The sequence below is a fragment of the Cryptosporidium parvum genome, chromosome 6 (genome assembly GCF_000165345.1).
Source record: "Cryptosporidium parvum Iowa II chromosome 6, whole genome shotgun sequence".
Classification (NCBI taxonomy): domain Eukaryota; phylum Apicomplexa; class Conoidasida; order Eucoccidiorida; family Cryptosporidiidae; genus Cryptosporidium; species Cryptosporidium parvum.
Window position 1 is genome coordinate 16,356 of NC_006985.1, and position 17,247 is coordinate 33,602.

Here is a 17,247-nt window from a genome sequence, read left to right on the forward strand (position 1 = left end):
ACTATGGTTGAACTAAATTTTAGTTAAAATTATTAAGCATTATCTCCGCATTATACTATTTTAACGTTTATTTGGAATTAATAACAGTATTATTTAACAAAAACTAATTTTGTTGTTTTATAGGTAATATACTCAAAACGGTCCTTTTTCAATCAAAAAAAAATTATAGATTTTATTTGACATTTAAATTTAACGAAAATATAAAATTTTAATAATTTAAAAATATAACTTTTCATTGCGTTTAATAATTGTTTGAAATTACTAACTACTCATATTTATATATATATAATTTAAATAGTGATATTCATTTATGATTTCAGATATTTATAATATTTTAATAAACAATAATTCTAAAACAATTAGATCTTAAAGTTTTAATAAATTTAGAATAAGTAAAATGGAATCTATTGGATTGATTTTTGTTCATTTTAATATCTTTTTTTAATAAAATGATCATTACTTTGTTTAAATATTATATTATGCTAGAGGTTTTTAAAAACGAATCAATATTATCATTTTTTTAATGATTTCTAGCAAAATTTATCTTAATCATCATTGAATTGTAAATAGTTAATGTAAAATTAAATTAATGCGTGATTTTTTTTTTCGTAAACAAATAAACAGAATTTAACTATTTTTTTTAATTTACTATTTATAAATATTTCATTATAAATAATATCCTTGGTTATTTTTAAAACTTACCAAAATACATAAATATTTATATAAAAACACATCTCTGTTAAATTTTAGTTACTACAAAATACAAAATCTACCCAAGAAAATAAAAGTTTTTGTTGCTAATATATATACGCAAATAGTTATACAATTCAAAGAGATATACATGAATTTTAGTAAGAATTATTTTATTAGTAGTATTTAACAAGTATTTCCATCCTCAAACAACGCAAAATTTTAATTTTCATTTCTGAAGAAAAATATTCGTTTTTTCCAAAGAAAATAGTAGACAAATTTACTGGTTATATTACGAATTCTTTTTTCTTTCCCCATTTATACTTTACAAAAAAAAAACCGATTTCAAATAAAGCTTGTCTGGGAAGATGTTGGCGCCAGAACTGCTTAATAAAGATTCAATATTGTTGAAGAAATTCAAGTTAATATTAGTTATATTAAGTTAAAAACTACAAATTTAGTATAGATTTTGGATACGTTTATTTAATTCATTTTTGTTTGATATTCTTAATTTAATGGACGTCAAATTTTTATTAATGTATTGTTTAAATTATCACGAAATGTGGATACCGACATCTCAATATATGATCTAATAATGGGTATGAAGAATACATGGAAAAGAAAAAATAGTGGCGATACCGAGTATTACATAGTTTTGAAAAATATTAAATAAGATAGTATAAGATTTTTTTTTAGATTTAAGTTAATAAGTTGCTTTGGCCCATATATAAAGATAATGGTTTGATAGTAATTTCGTTCTGGAATTGAAATGATTAATAAATATATTAGCAAAAAAAAGCTTACCATTCTAATACACCTGTTTATAATATATTTCCTTGTAATTTATAATAATGAATGGAATTCTCTTGATTCCTATTATTTAAAGTTTTCACATAACAATAGCTTATTAAAAGTTAAACCAAAAAAACATCTTGGAAAGTATTTAGCTAAAATCAAAAAGGTAATTCCAACAAAAAAACCATCTAAGCCATGTTCATGGGAAACAGTTGGTCCTGCAGCTCGTGGTTTAACATGCAGTGGAAGTGTTCACATGACTACTAGGATGGGAAAAGATTCTACAGTGAAGAAAAATGAATTAGTAGCTAAGATAGAGTATAATGGAAGCAAACAAAATTTAATTAAAGAGAGTATTCGTTCGCCATGCCTAGGAGTTGTTCAGGTGATAAATCCTAATTTTGGGTCTAACCACAAGATTGTAATTGTTTGTCAGGCTATAGTTAGTGTTAAAGAAACAGAATTGTCCTTTTCAGATGGAATTTTTACCTACACTTTTGATACTAGGCTGATGTTAGGTAAAACAGCTGTTACAATGTCAGGTTACCATCAATCTTCAGCGGTTTTACATTCTCAAGTTCAAGTAAAAAAGCCTGTTGGAGTTTACACTCCTGATACTGAATCACAAGCAAAGACTACAGAAAAAACATACACAGCTTGTACTGGATTATTGAAAGAATTAAAAACTCAAAGAATAACAGCGCCTGGAACTATAATAGTTACAGAAAATTGCAAGAAACCTTTTTGGGTCATGGTTCATGAGAGAAATCAACCACATGCTGCTCAAGATATTGTTCCTAGTTACTCTCCTTTGTATCCTTCAGGAATTATTTATCCTCAATCGCCAATTACTTTACCAGGAATGGGCTCTTCTTCTTATGGAATTCCACCTTCTCAAGGAACACCTTTTCCAGGATCTCTTGTAACTGGACCTTTTTCTATTTCGATCAGACAAGTTTCACATCTATCTATTGCAGAAATAAAGGTTAATGAAAAAGGAAATACACAATTCTCAAAGAAATCAGGATATGTTACTCAAGCAAATTTTGGGCATTATCATTCTCAAGATTCTCAAACAGGTTTAATGAAAACTTACCTTGTTCCACTTCCATGTTTAGGTTTTTTAACCTCAGTATTTGAGGGAGAAGTCTCTCCTGAATATACTATTGCTCAAGTTATTTGTAATTTTCAAGACTTGGATGTCAATGCACCTGAATCAATTACTAGTGATTGGGTAACTCCAAAAGATAGAGACCTTGATTGCATTTATTTAACTTCAACAGGTATGCAAACGGAAATCAGAGTAGCAGACGGTGCGAATGGTATTCCAACTATTGAAACAAGGTTTGTAAAATCAAATTCAATGGCATTTGCAGGTGAAATAGTTGGAAAATTTAAATGTAATGTTGGATCAAAGAATGAAAAAGAAGTGGTATTATTTTCCCCTTGTACTGGCCCAGCAAATTCGGCTGAAAACTCAAAGACTCAAATGAAACAAGTTTCTTCTCATTCTCAAATATTTACAGTTGGCTGTACAATGCCTTTAGATCCTAAAGATAAGTTTGAAAAAATGGTTCTTGACCAAACCAATTTTAGACAATTATCAGCAGCCCTCAGCAAATGTATTTCATATAGATTTAGAGGCAAAAAAGTTTTTGTTGTCTCTAATTCAAAATCTACATTTATGGAACTTAATTCTAGAGTCAGGTCCGAAAAAAAAGTTACAAAAGGTGCGAGTATTGGTAAATTTACTTGTATTATTGATGGCAGTGTGTTTAGTGAAGAACTTAAATCAGATATTTCTGGTGTTGTTGTTTATGCAATTGAAGATAAAACTCAAGTAGGCGAAGATGTTGTAATGCTTGAAATTAAATCTGATGCAAAGTGGCAAATTGCTAAACCAACTGTTACTCTAGTTGGACAACTAGGTGATGTATTCACTACTAAGACTGATCCACATAAATCAATTTCTCTTCAGATGTGGGAAAATGCTTACCTCTCTTGGAAAAGAAATGATTTCAAGTATCTAGTACCGCATGCTACTCAGTCTTTAGCTTCCGATCCTAATTGGAAAAGTGGGGATCAAATTATTCAATTACCTCATTTACTTCAAAACCCTAACCCCCCTTCTCCAACACATGTATTTTTACAATCAGGTTATTCCCAGAGTTATGGTGGTGTTTTTATTCAAGAAGAAAGTAGGGGAGGGCGTTATATTAGAAGGGTTGGAGTAACTAGAACAGCTCATGTTACTTTGACTGAAATCGAAGAATGTGTGAAAGATGCGCCGCTTGGAACAGTTTCTCTGCATTCCTACGGGGCCCCTACAATGATACAGGTTACTTGCCCATGTACTGGTGTAGTTACTTCATTACTTAAGCATAAAGTTGACGTTTCTTCCGGTCAACAGATCCAAGCTGGTCAAACATTTGCAGAAGTCACTTGCAGAAAGAGTACAATCGCATGGATGGATAATCCAAAGCTTCTCATCAAAACTGGTCAGAAATCTCATACAACTAAAAAATTTACAGAAGTTCAAGGACTTGGTACGCCGCTATATCCTGTAGAAAGTGGTGATGAGATTACCATCTACTCAAAGGTCCCTGGTATCTTCAGAATTACTTCTAAAGATCAGAGACTTGTACAAGAAGGACAAGCCATCGGCGCATTCGTTTATTCATTAGGATTAGAATACAATGCCATGGTGTATGTTACATCGCCATGTACTGGAAAAATGACTTATCCCTCAAGTTCAATAGAAACAATGGATATTTCAGAAAGTTCTATTGGAGGATTGAAAATATGTTCTGTATTATGTAGTTTAGTTGCAAGAATTGAACAAGTCAGTTCCAATGAGCAGCAATTATATTTTAACTATGTTTATTCTTCTTTTGGGTTAGAAGGCCAGGAAAAATGTTACAAGGCTACAGCTCGTGCTGGAGTAAAAATTATTTATACTCCAACCATACTCTTATCTTCTTCTGAATCTTTGAATGTAGAAGCTGGAGATGAAATTGGATTTTTGGTTCTTGATGAAAATCGTTCTTCACAAGTCATTATGAAAACTCCTTGCTCTGGCGTTATTAAAGGTCCTGCATCTCTCAAGATGAAATCAGGAAGTACATTTGCTGCAGGCGATATTATTTTCAAAGTTTACTGTAGCTCTATTAGTACTCCTGTAATTGGAGATTTGCCTTTGGCCCCTCCTTTAAGTGCTTTAAGTGCATCTCCTATCCAGTATTTACATAATGATGGGTATGATTTTGTTATTACTTCCAACCACTGCAAAATTAGCTTCAAAAATGATGGTATAATCGGTACAGTTGGAGAAAAAGAAACTGTAGGAAAAGCATCATGCACTAGTTCAACTAATACCCAAATTGATGTTGATATAGTCAACCAAAACCCTGGTAGTAATATCTTCTTTTTAACAATGGCTGCTCACGGCCAATTAGTATTATCTGGAACTACGATCATGATGGTTAAAAAGGATACGGGGAAACAAATAATAGATAGGATCCCTCAAGGAACTCACACCGGCAGTTTAGTTACGAAGACTGGAGATTTGACAAAAAATGGTTATATTTGGGCAAATATGGCTGGTACTCCTATTTTCAAAGATAAACCAAAAATTGATCTCGTTACGGTAGGTGAATCAGTAGGAGTTTTTGTTACTCAAAATGGTGGAAATCCAGAAAATATTATTCCTCCCTGTTCAGGAGCAGTTCATGCTCCAAGCGTAGCCTTAGTTAATAATACTCTTACTTTGCCTGGAACTGAAATACTTAGGGTATTTTGTGGTTCACCTTCAGTCCCATCTCAAGCTATGGAAATGACTCCTCCAACTGTTCAACAACTTTCTGAAGAAGATAGAGATCCAATTATGACAAAAAATATGCTCGGGATATACACATTGTCTTGGCCGACGTATAATGGTATTGTTCAGTACTCTCCCAACTGGATTGTTTACACGCAAATTGTTCTTCAGGAAGGAACTTCATTTGGAACTTTTATTTACACTGATGATAATGGAAAGTCTAAATCTGCAAATTTGATTGCTTCCTGTAATGGAAGGCTGGACAAGAGTGTCGCTTCTAAAGTAGATGGAAAAATGGTTAAAGCAGGGGAGAGTGTTATTTCCAAAGTACACTGCGTAAATATTCGCTATGTTGATAGCTCTTTGAGTGTATTTGATGATGCTAGCGCAATTTCTTCCCAATTATCATCTGGAAGTTCTTCAGGGTCATCTTCATCAGCACCACCACCACCAACACCATCATCGCCTTCATCATCATCCTCATCACCTTCATCTAAACCCCAAAAACCTTCAAAAAAACCCGAAAAACCAAAAAAAAGCCCAAAGGCTTCATCTCCAAAAGTTAAAAAGAAAAAAGAGGAACCTGATTATACACAAGGTGATTCAGAGAGTTATTCGATGGAAGATGTTAAGAAAAGGCTATTAAAAAAAACAGGCTTTTCTGGCTCTGGACCGAGAAGTGATAGTGCCAGTGCTGGGAGTGGATCAAACTCTTCACCACCACCACCACCACCACCACCACCGCCACCGTCATCATCATCTTCACCGTCGCCACCGCCTCCTCCACCTCCACCGCCACCACCACCACCACCACCTCCACCACCGCCACCTCCTCCACCTAAATAATAGACAAGGAAAGTGTATAAGAAAAGGAAGATATTTAATAATTAGAACCGATTAGTGCTTTAAAACTTAGGTTGCCTAGTTTTGGTTACTATTTAGGAAATACCAAGGAATATTAACACAACTATATTTTTTTTAGTTTTTTTTATCTTTCAACTTCTTTAGGCTGACAATTCTGTCACATACAGTGGGATGAGATAAGTGGATAAAACTATAAATAGGGTCGAATATCATGCAAGAACTTGATTTCTTTGAAAGTCTAAACAGTGAATTTGCAAGAAAATCCCCAAATCCAAGATTAAATGAAAACTCATCAGCTTTATACTCAGCATGTTGAGACATGATAGAATGAAGAATTCCAACAATTGAGCTGAAAGGACCCAATACATAGGAGAAAACAAGGAGAGATAGAACTAAATTCCTACCTCCAAGTTTTGGATCTAAAGAGAAACCAAATGACAAGTAAAGTCCATTCCATGAAAACGTTAAGTGGAAAATGAAAAGAGTTACAAATGTTTGGATAAATGAAAAGAACAATAGTTTGTAGTTATCCCAGTTCTTCCAGTGGCCTATTTCATGCCCTATAATTGCAACTATCTCATCTTGGGGGAAATCAAGAATGGTATCATATAAAATAATAGATTTAGATTTGAATGCACCTGAAAAGAATGCATTTCCATGATTCGATCTGAGAGAAGCATCCATTTGATATAGATTCTTTAACGGGAAATTAACATCTTTGCAAAGTTTACTGATTTTTTCTGCAAGTTCTTGATTCTCAACTGGAGTGAGTTTGTTAAAAATAGGGACAATAATAATTGGATATATTATTGAAAAGATAAATATGAAACCAAATTGTACTAGAGCAATATATACATAAAAGTATTTACCTGTATTATTAGCAATGTATATCATTACAGAAAGCAGAATCGTTCCAAATACAGTAACAAGAAGTCCTGACTTGATCTGATCCATTATAAATATCTTTAATGTTGAGTTATTAAAACCATATTTCTCTTCCAAAACAAACGTGTAGTAAAGATCGAAAGCAAGACTAATAGGATAATCTAATAACATCATTGCCCCACAAAATAATAAAGATGAGACGTATTCATTCGAACTAATTCTTGTGTAAATAATTTCCCACATTAATGGATAAATTACATAAAAAACAAATAGCCAGTTAATAACAAAAGTGACTGCTCTACTAATCAGTCCAAATACCATCTTTGAATTGCTGTATGATTGGGACTTCTTAAATTCTTCATTGGAAACTTCTCCACAGTCTTTGTAGGCATCTAATATATACTTAGGAATCTCTTTGATATCATAACATTTTTTTTGTCTAAGATCAACGTATAAGTAAAGTAAATATTTGATTAAGTTGATCAGAAAGATTCCCTGAACTAATTTATTTCCGATTATTGTTTGCATTCTAATGATAAAGAGTAATAATTATTTTGATGGTATTTACAAGTTAAATGTCAGACAGTCCTTGTTATTGCTTTAATATCGAAAAAGTTAACTAATAGTTAAAGATATTTTATGTTGATCAGATGATGCTTTTTGAGACCTTTTCAATAACTTATTCAAACCTTATATGGAAACTTATTTTATTTGAGATTTGGACTTAACTATATTTGTCGCCCCTCGTAATACAACGTGAAAAGTGAAATATTAAAAAAAAAAAAACCAAATGGCACCCACAACTTGGCGCCAAAATATGAGAACTTTATTTAAGAAATACAAAGGGAATTTATAAAAAAAAATTAATAAAATTCAGAAGCATGTTCTTTTTGTAGTTTTCTAGATGATTTAGGCTTTTCATTGTGATTACCTTGGGATTCAGTGCTACCTGCAGCTCTTCCTCCTCCTTGCCAAGATGAAAGCTCCTCTTCTCGCTCCTCATCTTCTTGTTTTTGAAGGTTTGAGGCCTCCCTATCAAAGAAATCTGATGGAACATAAGCAAATTCTACTCCTGGAGCGTGTTCCAAATATCTCAAATTATCAATAACTTTCGCTTTAATTTTTTCCAGATGTTCTGGTGAGTTCATATTAGGCAAATTAAGTGGAGGAATATGGAGTTTAAAGTCTGGTGCAAAGTAATCATAGTAGTCATTCAAAGGTATATTATCTGAAATCAAATCAGTTCTATCTAGAATTGTAGCAGTTTCATATGCCCAAGTTCTAGCAACATTTCTTATTGTATATCCTCCACCCCCAAGTATAAGTAGGGGAATATTAAATTTCTTGCAAAATTCGACGCATTCCGCATGCCCTTTAATTGATAGATTAAAACGACCAAGTCTATCGCCTCTTACAGAATCAGCTCCACACTGAAGAACTATTGCACCCGGCCTATATACTTCAATACATTTACTAATAATAGGTTTAAATAATGATAAGAAAGAGTCGTCATCAATACCATCATTTAATGGTACATTAACACTATAGTATTTACCTTGAGCAACTCCAATATCTGTGATATCACCAGTTCCTGGGAAAAACTCTCCAAACTTATGGAAGGAAACTGTTAATACCCTATGAGAAAGGTAGAAAGCCTCCTCTACACCGTCTCCATGGTGTACATCTATATCAATATACATAACTCTAGCATGATATTTAAGTAACTCCAAAATCCCTAAAACTATATCGTTAATGTAGCAGAATCCACTAGCCTCAGATCTTTTTGCATGGTGAAGTCCACCGCTCCAATTAATACAAATGTCAGATTGTTCATTATTTAATTTATAAGCACCATCGATACTACCACCAGCACATATTTGCTGGAATTCAAAAAGACCATCAAATACAGGGCAATCAGTTGTCTCTCCTAGATTAAATCTTTTAAGTTGTAGCCCAAAATCTTTAGAGTTATCAGGGTTAATACTTGAAAGGAAATTGATATAGTCTTCCTCATGAAAATAAACTAACTCACTCTGTGGCGATTTGTGAGGCTTGTAAATTTCCATATGCTTATATAGGTCGTATGAAAGTATTAAGTTGTGAGCCATTCTAATTCTTTGAGGCTTCATTGGATGGCCTGGGCCATAATAATAACTTCCTATGTCTCCATCATAGAAATATGAAACTCTTTTTGCCATCTTTAAAGATATTACTACAATGTTATTTAAATGGCTGACTAATAAAATTTATTAGTTTTAACTCATATAAATTACTATATTTGTTTTAGTAAAACTAATTAGCATTAAAGACACTTAGTGGAGATGCCACCTTTACAGCTTTGAATGATTCCTCCCTGTCAGATACTACACTCTTTGGAATAAACTATTTACTTAAACTTTAATCCCTATTTTTTAATCCGTGTAATAGTAGTGAAACTTGAACTTCAGGTAATTATGACAATTTGTCAATTCTCAGTTTGGCGCCCATTATTTTTTCCAAATGTAGATTAATATTTTAATTTTGAAATATAAGAAAAAATATTGATAATTTTGAACAAAAAATCATTACAAAATCCTACTATTAACCGTAATTCAATTTCCTAGTTTGTTTAGGGATCATAGGCACAAAAAAAAATCATGTTTTCAGATTGAAAATTTTAACTTTATTTAAATACATTTTGCACTATTATATTTTAGGCTGAAAATTAAAAGTAATCATTATACATAAAATTATTCTAACCAAAAAAATAGTAGTTTAAGTACAATTTTAATGAAATATAAATTTATCAAATAAATTATATGAAAAAAATCTGAATTAATTGCCTTGCAAATGGTATTTCGATAGCAATAGTATATGGGACAAACTCTAAATTCCATATCAAAATAATGGAAATGTGGCAAACTAACTGCTAATAGAAAAATGATTATTGAATTCATTTTCTATTCTGACTCTACTAACTGGCAGAGTGTATTGAATTCCAAGTTGTCTCAAAGTATGTAATATAAATAGTAGTAGTTTACTTTTGCTTATTAAAAGCTTTCTTCTGTTATGAAATGGGTCTGTATTAGTGATCCACATATAAACAGTAGCTGAATGCCCTGGCTGAATTGCATTAATACCACACCAGAAATTTGATGCAACAAATTCTGAAGGTCTGACAGAAATATATTCTTGTACAGCTGTAGCCAATGCTTCTATCGAGAATGGAGACGTAGTATCAGAAATTAAAAATTGGATTTCAGAAGAACAGCATTTACTTCTACTCTCATTGTATATCATTTGTGAAGATAACCAAGAGTGAGGAATAAGTACTGGTGCTTCAAATACAGTATGAAACTCTGTGTAAAATGTTTCGATTTTCTTTACAATCATGGCACCACCATTGTTCACTCTAATCCTATCACCAACATTATATGGATTGAGGAATATTACAAATATTACTGCAGAAAAGAAATTTGAGTATATATAAGAGAGACCAACAGAAAGGGATGAAATAATAGCAGCTCCAGAAATAACCAATGTATTGACGTTAATTCCAACCATTAAAAGAATTACAATTCCCGTAAAGAACCATGAAAAGATAGAAATCATTCTCCTAAAAACTTGAACAATACCTTCCTGACTAGATGCAGCACGTAGGATCTTCTTTCTACTATCATATATGCCAACACAAAATCTAACCCACTCCTCCTCAGTAATTTGTCCACGCCTTGCGGTATCAATTTGTTTGATCAAGTCTCCAAGCGGTTTATCGTATAGAATATCAAGTACTGAGTTTGGAAGAGTAGTAGGAAGAGATTGGTTTTTATTTTTATTATCAGCTTGAGTTTGAGACCTTTCGTTACTTGAGTTGTTATTGTTAGTATTGGAATAATTATTATCAGTCTGTTGCTCCTCTACAATTTTTTGTTGATTATTGCTCTTTTGATGATTTGAACCACTTTTACTAAATAGGGTATCGGACGAACTTTTCTTTTCAAAATAATCTACATTTCTCAAATCTGTACCTTTGAAATCATGTCTTTCTTCAAAATCTATAAGTGCATGGCAGAATGTATCATCTCCTATTATTGAATATGTGTCGGACCTTAATGGAGGTTCTTTTTGAGGTTTAACATGATCTGTCCCTCCAATGTAGTGGTAGAGCATAATAGCATGTAGATGTTGCAGGATATCATAAAATATAATCTTTGCAAAGTCTCTTGCCTGTTGTTTGGTTCTAATTTCATATTTATCATGGTCAATGTAAATAGAGACATTATATTGTTTAATAAACTGAAGAGCTAACCAGTTTTCAGATGAGCTTTTTGCCGTATAATCAATGTTATAGTCCATAAGCATACTGGGTACATTGGGTATATTACCTGTTGTCACTCTATTTGGTGATTTTTGATTGTCAATTTGAGGGAAATTGGACTTGTTGGGCAACTCCATTCCTGTTGAATATAAGAGAAAATCTTTCTTCTGAATATGAGGCTTAATTAAATAAAGTTTTGTATCTATTCTTCTCAAAAGTGAATATTGTCTTAAAAATTGGGAGACTTGTGGATTTATACTCATAATAAAATCCAACCTAAAATAAAATGTAATAATTGCAAGCAGGAGTCTTCTTACAGTCATAATCAAAATTGCAATATGACAACATTGAATTAGATCCCACGGTACCTTTGGTATCTTTAAAGAGGGTAGTATATTGTCAAACCACTTTAAAGTATATGTATGAATTGGTTCAACACCTGATATGGGATCTATTGTTGCATTCATTTCTCCCATTGTTAATACTAAACATAATGTTGACCAAATACAATATACTAGTTCTGGATCGAGAGAACCAGACACCGCTGCAAAAAATCTTCCTTCACCAAACCTTGATAATGTATATAATGTGATAATATGCCTCAAGCACATTATTATAATGTAAGTAAATACATCCAAAAGAAGAATAAAAAAGGGGTAAGTAAATGGGTTTTTATCACCAATCTTTTTCAAATACGTGATTGAGGCTCCAACAGAAACTATTACTAACAAAAACCCTCCTAAAGGAGACCAATCTGGTAGAAATAATTTCAACCATATATTACGTGGGTCTTCTTCTTCCTCCTCCTCCTCCTCTTCCTTCTTTATTTCTTGTCCAACAACTGAAGGGGACCTGAAGAACTCCTCTGAGCCCTTACTGGATACAGAGGTCCTCTTACTTTCTCCATTACTTTCCGAATGTTTATTAGCAGTCTTTCTCAACATATAATCTACTCGTAAACTAAATTTTATTTTGTGTTTATTGCACTATTTATGATTTAAGCGCAGCTTCTACACTGATAAGCTTCTCTCTTTAATTCCTTCCTTTGTACTCCTATTCAATACAGGGAGCTCTCACCTTTCTTTTGTGAAATACTTTTTTTTTTTATATCCTATTTCGTTATTGTCATCCTATACCCAAAAAATTCAACGCGGCCACGTCTTGTCTATCGGTCTTTATGCATTACTGGCTGTAATTTGTAAATGTGAAAGAAAGATAGGGGAGTCAAGCAAATAGAAATAGGTTCAGAAGATAAGGTTTAGGTTTTAATTAGAGTTTAAGCTCATTTGAATTAGTGGATATTTTTATTTGTAAGAAATTTGGAATTTTAGTTGTGCAAGGATATCATTATAGAAGCAGAATCTTTGTACCAAAGAAACAAATATCCCTTTGAAACAATTTTGGGTAAATAAAGTAAATTTATAATTTAAGTCTAATTCAGAGAAAGAGGTACAGATTTATTGAGATAAACATAAATATAAGGTATTTGTTGATTTCAGTAATTATTATTTCGAATTAATGAGTAAAAATTTATCAATAGTTGAACTCTCAAAGTATGTCCCTAATGGAGATATATTAGGTTCTCAGGAATTAAAATTGAGGGAACTAGAGATAACAGGTATTGATGAGCTTACACAAGCAAAGAATTTGAGAAAAATAGATGTTTCAAAAAATAAGTTGGAATCTGTTTCATTTCTTAAATATTGCTGGAACTTAACAGATATAAATCTTAGTAATAATAACTTAACTTCAGTAGATGAAATTTGTAATCTTGAGAATGTAAAAATCTTAAATATAAGTAATAATAGTATCAAGTCAATAGAAAATTTGTGTAGGAGCCCAGGACTTCAAAAATCTCTTAAGGTTTTAATCGCTAATCATAATAAAATAAGATATATTCCAGATTTAAGCCATTTTAAGGAACTAGAAACGGTCATTTTATCCCATAATGAGGCTATTGAAATTGAGAATCCTAAGAATCATTGTCCAAAGCTTAAAAAGATGAGTTTATCGAATAACTGTCTTAAACAATTTCCATTTAGCTTAAATTTTAATATGGTCCAGGAGCTAAGGCTCAATAATAACAAAATTCTTTCATTGCCTTCAGACATAACTTATATGGGTAATATAAAGATTCTTGAGCTTGGACATAACTTTATTACTGAAATTGATCCTCTATTAAGTTTGACAAAATTAAAGTCATTAAATATTTCTAAAAATCCATGCATTATAGCAGAAGGTACCGAGGGTGATAATTCAAATTCAATAAAGACTTTAAATTTGATTAAAGAAAAATTGCCATCTTTGGATTCGTTGAATGGTAGTTTTATTTCCAAATCAAATGATAAAAAAAGAATAAATAAAAAAAAAGGTATTAAGAACGAAAATAAGAAGAAGTTTAGCACAGGAAAACCTAACTCTTTAAATAAAAAGATTATTAAAAAAGTCTAAATATTAAATGATAATTAGTTTATATGATAAAAGGTTAAAATCTTTAGTCAAAATGTTTAATTCTTTATTCTTAAATTTTAATCAGTAAAAATTTTCGTTTGCTAACTTTAGAGTGATTAATCAGATAGATGACTGGATAGTATTACTCCTATTCTTAGAGTTGCTACTGAAATGATTAACGAAATAATTATTCCAGGAATAGTTGAAATTAAATTATAAAGAGAGTCAGTAACAGTTAATTCTTTAACAGTGAAAAGAGGTTCATCTATAAGATATATTTGATTGTTAATAATATCAGGCTTCTGACCCTCCTTATTAATCTTTTGTAAGATACTTTCCACAGAAAGTTTTGGCTTTGGTCTTTGAATTTTTGGGATTTCGTCTTTACTGCCTTTGTAAACAACAATTGCATTAATTTTGGGATTGTCTTCCTGTTTAAACATTGCTAAAATCAGTAGCTTCTCCTCTTTTGAATATCCCTGGGTTATGTTCATTCCATTTAATGAAATATTTTCACCATCAAAAGTACACTCAATGTATTCCTCCATTGGTACACCAAATCCTACTTCCTTATATATATCAAAAGACTGTTTAAATATAACATTACCAACAGCAATACTAAAGACTTTTTTTCCGGGCTCTTTAAAGTGGATTTCACTAAACTTTAATACTATTGTAAATACACCAGGCGTCAATTTATTTAAATTGAGCATATATTGCAATGTTCTATCTGTAGAATATCTTTCTGATAGATATACAAAATCATCTTCTACGTAAGGAAATGGAGATAATTGTTTTCCTGAATCTGTACTAATACCTCCATTATATCCATTGTCTTCTTCGTATAAAATATTCTCTGACTTTGAAAAATACCTTGGACCCCCACAATTCACGGCGTAAATGACTTCCGCATGTAATTTATCTAGTTGATAAAAAAACAAACAAAACAATAACACAAATGAAACTTGTTTCATCTGTACGAGCATACAAAGGTTTAAATGAGATTAACAACTCTAGTACATTAATTTTATGATATACTTTCAGAATAATAGTTTACCGCCATTTTAGTCAATTTGCACACTGTTAGGGAGATATCAGGGTTTTTATTTAAGGGGGAAACAAGTCTTTAACTAAGAAGGATAAGTAAAACAAGTAAATTTTCTTAGACCATTCGATATGTTTTCTTTTAAAGTTAGGGCACCCCCAGTGTTCTCAATAGAATTAGTTAGTGCACACAAAATTATTAAAATTCCAAAAATTAAGACAAATAGAGGAAACTATAAGATCTAAAATAAATTAGAAAACTAGAAAGATTTGATTTGTTACTGCATTAGATCAGTTCAGAAGAATGTTCACTTGAGAAGCGTTTATAGGAAAAGCGACTTGATTTAATTGCTTTGATATAACTATCCGAAATCAGAATAAATAATGAATGATATTTATTAATAGTTATTTAGAATTTATTGTTTCATATAGCTTAATTTATATTATTAGAATATTGTTAATTCCTGGCCCGCCACAACAACACTCAGGTTTTGGCGGTAACAATACTACGTGGGGAAATAATTAATAGAGTGAGGGGGTTAGTGATAAATTGACAAAGGAGACAAAGAGACATAATAAGTTATAGATATTGGTAAAATGGAAAGAAAGTAATATATATCATTGGCAGGATATCAAGATTCCGGTCAAAGTGCGTATTGAGGGGTATTGATATTTTTTTTAAAAAGTGGCATACGCCAGTTAGTTTATATTTAGTTTCGTTTAATTACAAAACAAAAAAAAATGATCGGAATTAGAAGCTTGGTTTCAGCAGCATTTTTAGGTTTTTCTTGTCTCTCCAAGGTAGTCTTGGGTGGAGATGAAGCTCACTTCATTTCAGAACACATTACTTCCTTAACTTCCTCCAACTTCGAAGACTTCATTAAGAGCAAGGAACACGTAATTGTTACTTTCTTTGCCCCATGGTGCGGCCATTGTACTGCTTTAGAGCCAGAATTCAAGGCAACATGCGCTGAAATCTCAAAGCTCTCTCCCCCAGTACACTGTGGCAGTGTTGATGCAACTGAAAATATGGAGCTTGCACAACAATATGGTGTGAGCGGATACCCAACCATCAAATTCTTCAGTGGTATTGACAGTGTTCAGAACTATTCAGGAGCAAGAAGCAAGGATGCATTCATCAAGTATATTAAGAAGTTGACCGGACCAGCAGTCCAAGTTGCTGAATCAGAAGAAGCTATCAAGACAATCTTCGCTTCTTCTTCTTCAGCCTTTGTTGGAAGATTCACCTCTAAGGACTCAGCTGAGTATGCTGTCTTCGAGAAGGTTGCTAGTGGTCACCGCGAGCACAACTATGCTTTCATTGCTTTCTTCCAAGAAGGTGAACAAAAGCTCGAGGTATTACACAAGGACGAGGAGCCAGTTTCTCTCCCAATGCCAAAGACTGTTGAAGAGTTGGAGGCCAAGATATCCATAATGAATGTACCATTGTTCTCTGCAATTAGTGCTGAGAACTACTCCCTCTATATGTCAAGAGAAGGTTATACTGCCTGGTTCTGTGGTACTAACGAGGACTTCGCCAAGTATGCTTCAAACATTAGAAAGGTTGCAGCTGATTACAGAGAAAAGTATGCCTTTGTTTTCCTTGATACTGAGCAATTTGGTTCCCATGCTACTCAACATCTCTTAATTGAGAAATTCCCAGGTTTGGTTATCCAAAGTGTCAATGTTCCATCAATTAGATACATGTATGGTCCAGCTAAATTCGACTCTGTTGAGCCATTAAAGGAATTTATGAAGCAAGTTTCTGAAGGCAAGCACGAACTCAGCATTAAGTCTGAGCCAATCCCAGCTGAGCAATCTGGTCCAGTCACTGTTGTTGTTGGTAAGACCTTCGAAGAAATTGTTTTCAGAAGTGACAAGGATGTTCTTTTGGAAATCTATGCCCAATGGTGTGGACACTGTAAGAACCTCGAGCCAATCTACAACCAACTCGGCGAAGAGTACAAGGACAACGACAAGGTTGTGATTGCAAAGATCAATGGACCACAAAACGATATCCCATATGAAGGTTTCAGTCCAAGAGCCTTCCCAACTATCTTGTTCGTCAAGGCCGGAACTAGAACCCCAATTCCTTATGATGGAAAGAGAACTGTTGAGGCCTTCAAGGAATTCATCAGTGAACATTCTTCCTTCCCTCAAGAAAAGGAATCTCGTGACGAACTCTAAACTTTTTTTTTTGTCATCTAAGTAGTTAGCAACTAGACAGGACAAGATACTATTGTAATTACTATTAATTGATCTCAAACTACTTGTTTCTATGATTAAAATTTTCTAACAATTTGCATCTTTTATACATCTGTCACCTAATTACATTACATATAAATTACTTGTATATACCTGAATACAATGAATATTTGGATAAACGTTGATGAAAAACCATTGG

At 32.4% G+C, this 17,247-nt stretch overlaps 7 protein-coding genes across 7 annotated transcripts; 3 read left to right on the top strand and 4 right to left on the bottom strand.

Annotated features, from left to right (window-relative positions):
- Positions 1-1,459: 1,459 nt before the first annotated feature.
- cgd6_60 (hypothetical protein with signal peptide and proline stretch at C-terminus) lies at positions 1,460-6,148 on the top strand (the record flags this gene model as incomplete). Its single annotated transcript, XM_625346.1, has 1 exon — positions 1,460-6,148. One exon carries the CDS (start codon positions 1,460-1,462, stop codon positions 6,146-6,148), a length of 4,689 nt encoding a protein of 1,562 aa, XP_625346.1.
- A 132-nt stretch (positions 6,149-6,280) lies between these two features.
- Positions 6,281-7,579, bottom strand: cgd6_70 (conserved hypothetical protein; the record flags this gene model as incomplete). Its single annotated transcript, XM_625347.1, has 1 exon — positions 6,281-7,579. The coding sequence occupies one exon, from the start codon at positions 7,577-7,579 to the stop codon at positions 6,281-6,283; it is 1,299 nt and encodes a 432-aa protein (XP_625347.1).
- A 335-nt stretch (positions 7,580-7,914) lies between these two features.
- Positions 7,915-9,297, bottom strand: cgd6_80 (RPD3/HD1 histone deacetylase; the record flags this gene model as incomplete). Its single annotated transcript, XM_625348.1, has 1 exon — positions 7,915-9,297. A coding segment is annotated over one exon (1,383 nt), but the record flags the coding sequence as incomplete, so codon positions are not given.
- Positions 9,298-9,952: 655 nt separating this feature from the next.
- On the bottom strand, positions 9,953-12,292 carry cgd6_90 (hypothetical protein with 5 transmembrane domains; the record flags this gene model as incomplete). Its single annotated transcript, XM_625349.1, has 1 exon — positions 9,953-12,292. One exon carries the CDS (start codon positions 12,290-12,292, stop codon positions 9,953-9,955), a length of 2,340 nt encoding a protein of 779 aa, XP_625349.1.
- Positions 12,293-12,812: 520 nt separating this feature from the next.
- On the top strand, positions 12,813-13,799 carry cgd6_100 (leucine rich repeat (LRR) protein; the record flags this gene model as incomplete). The annotated part of the gene is made up of 1 exon (XM_625350.1): positions 12,813-13,799. A coding segment is annotated over one exon (987 nt), but the record flags the coding sequence as incomplete, so codon positions are not given.
- A 116-nt stretch (positions 13,800-13,915) lies between these two features.
- On the bottom strand, positions 13,916-14,785 carry cgd6_110 (conserved protein with signal peptide and transmembrane domain or GPI anchor signal near C-terminus; the record flags this gene model as incomplete). Its single annotated transcript, XM_625351.1, has 1 exon — positions 13,916-14,785. One exon carries the CDS (start codon positions 14,783-14,785, stop codon positions 13,916-13,918), a length of 870 nt encoding a protein of 289 aa, XP_625351.1.
- A 799-nt stretch (positions 14,786-15,584) lies between these two features.
- On the top strand, positions 15,585-17,030 carry cgd6_120 (disulfide-isomerase, signal peptide plus ER retention motif, putative ER protein; the record flags this gene model as incomplete). Its single annotated transcript, XM_625352.1, has 1 exon — positions 15,585-17,030. One exon carries the CDS (start codon positions 15,585-15,587, stop codon positions 17,028-17,030), a length of 1,446 nt encoding a protein of 481 aa, XP_625352.1.
- Positions 17,031-17,247: the final 217 nt, after the last annotated feature.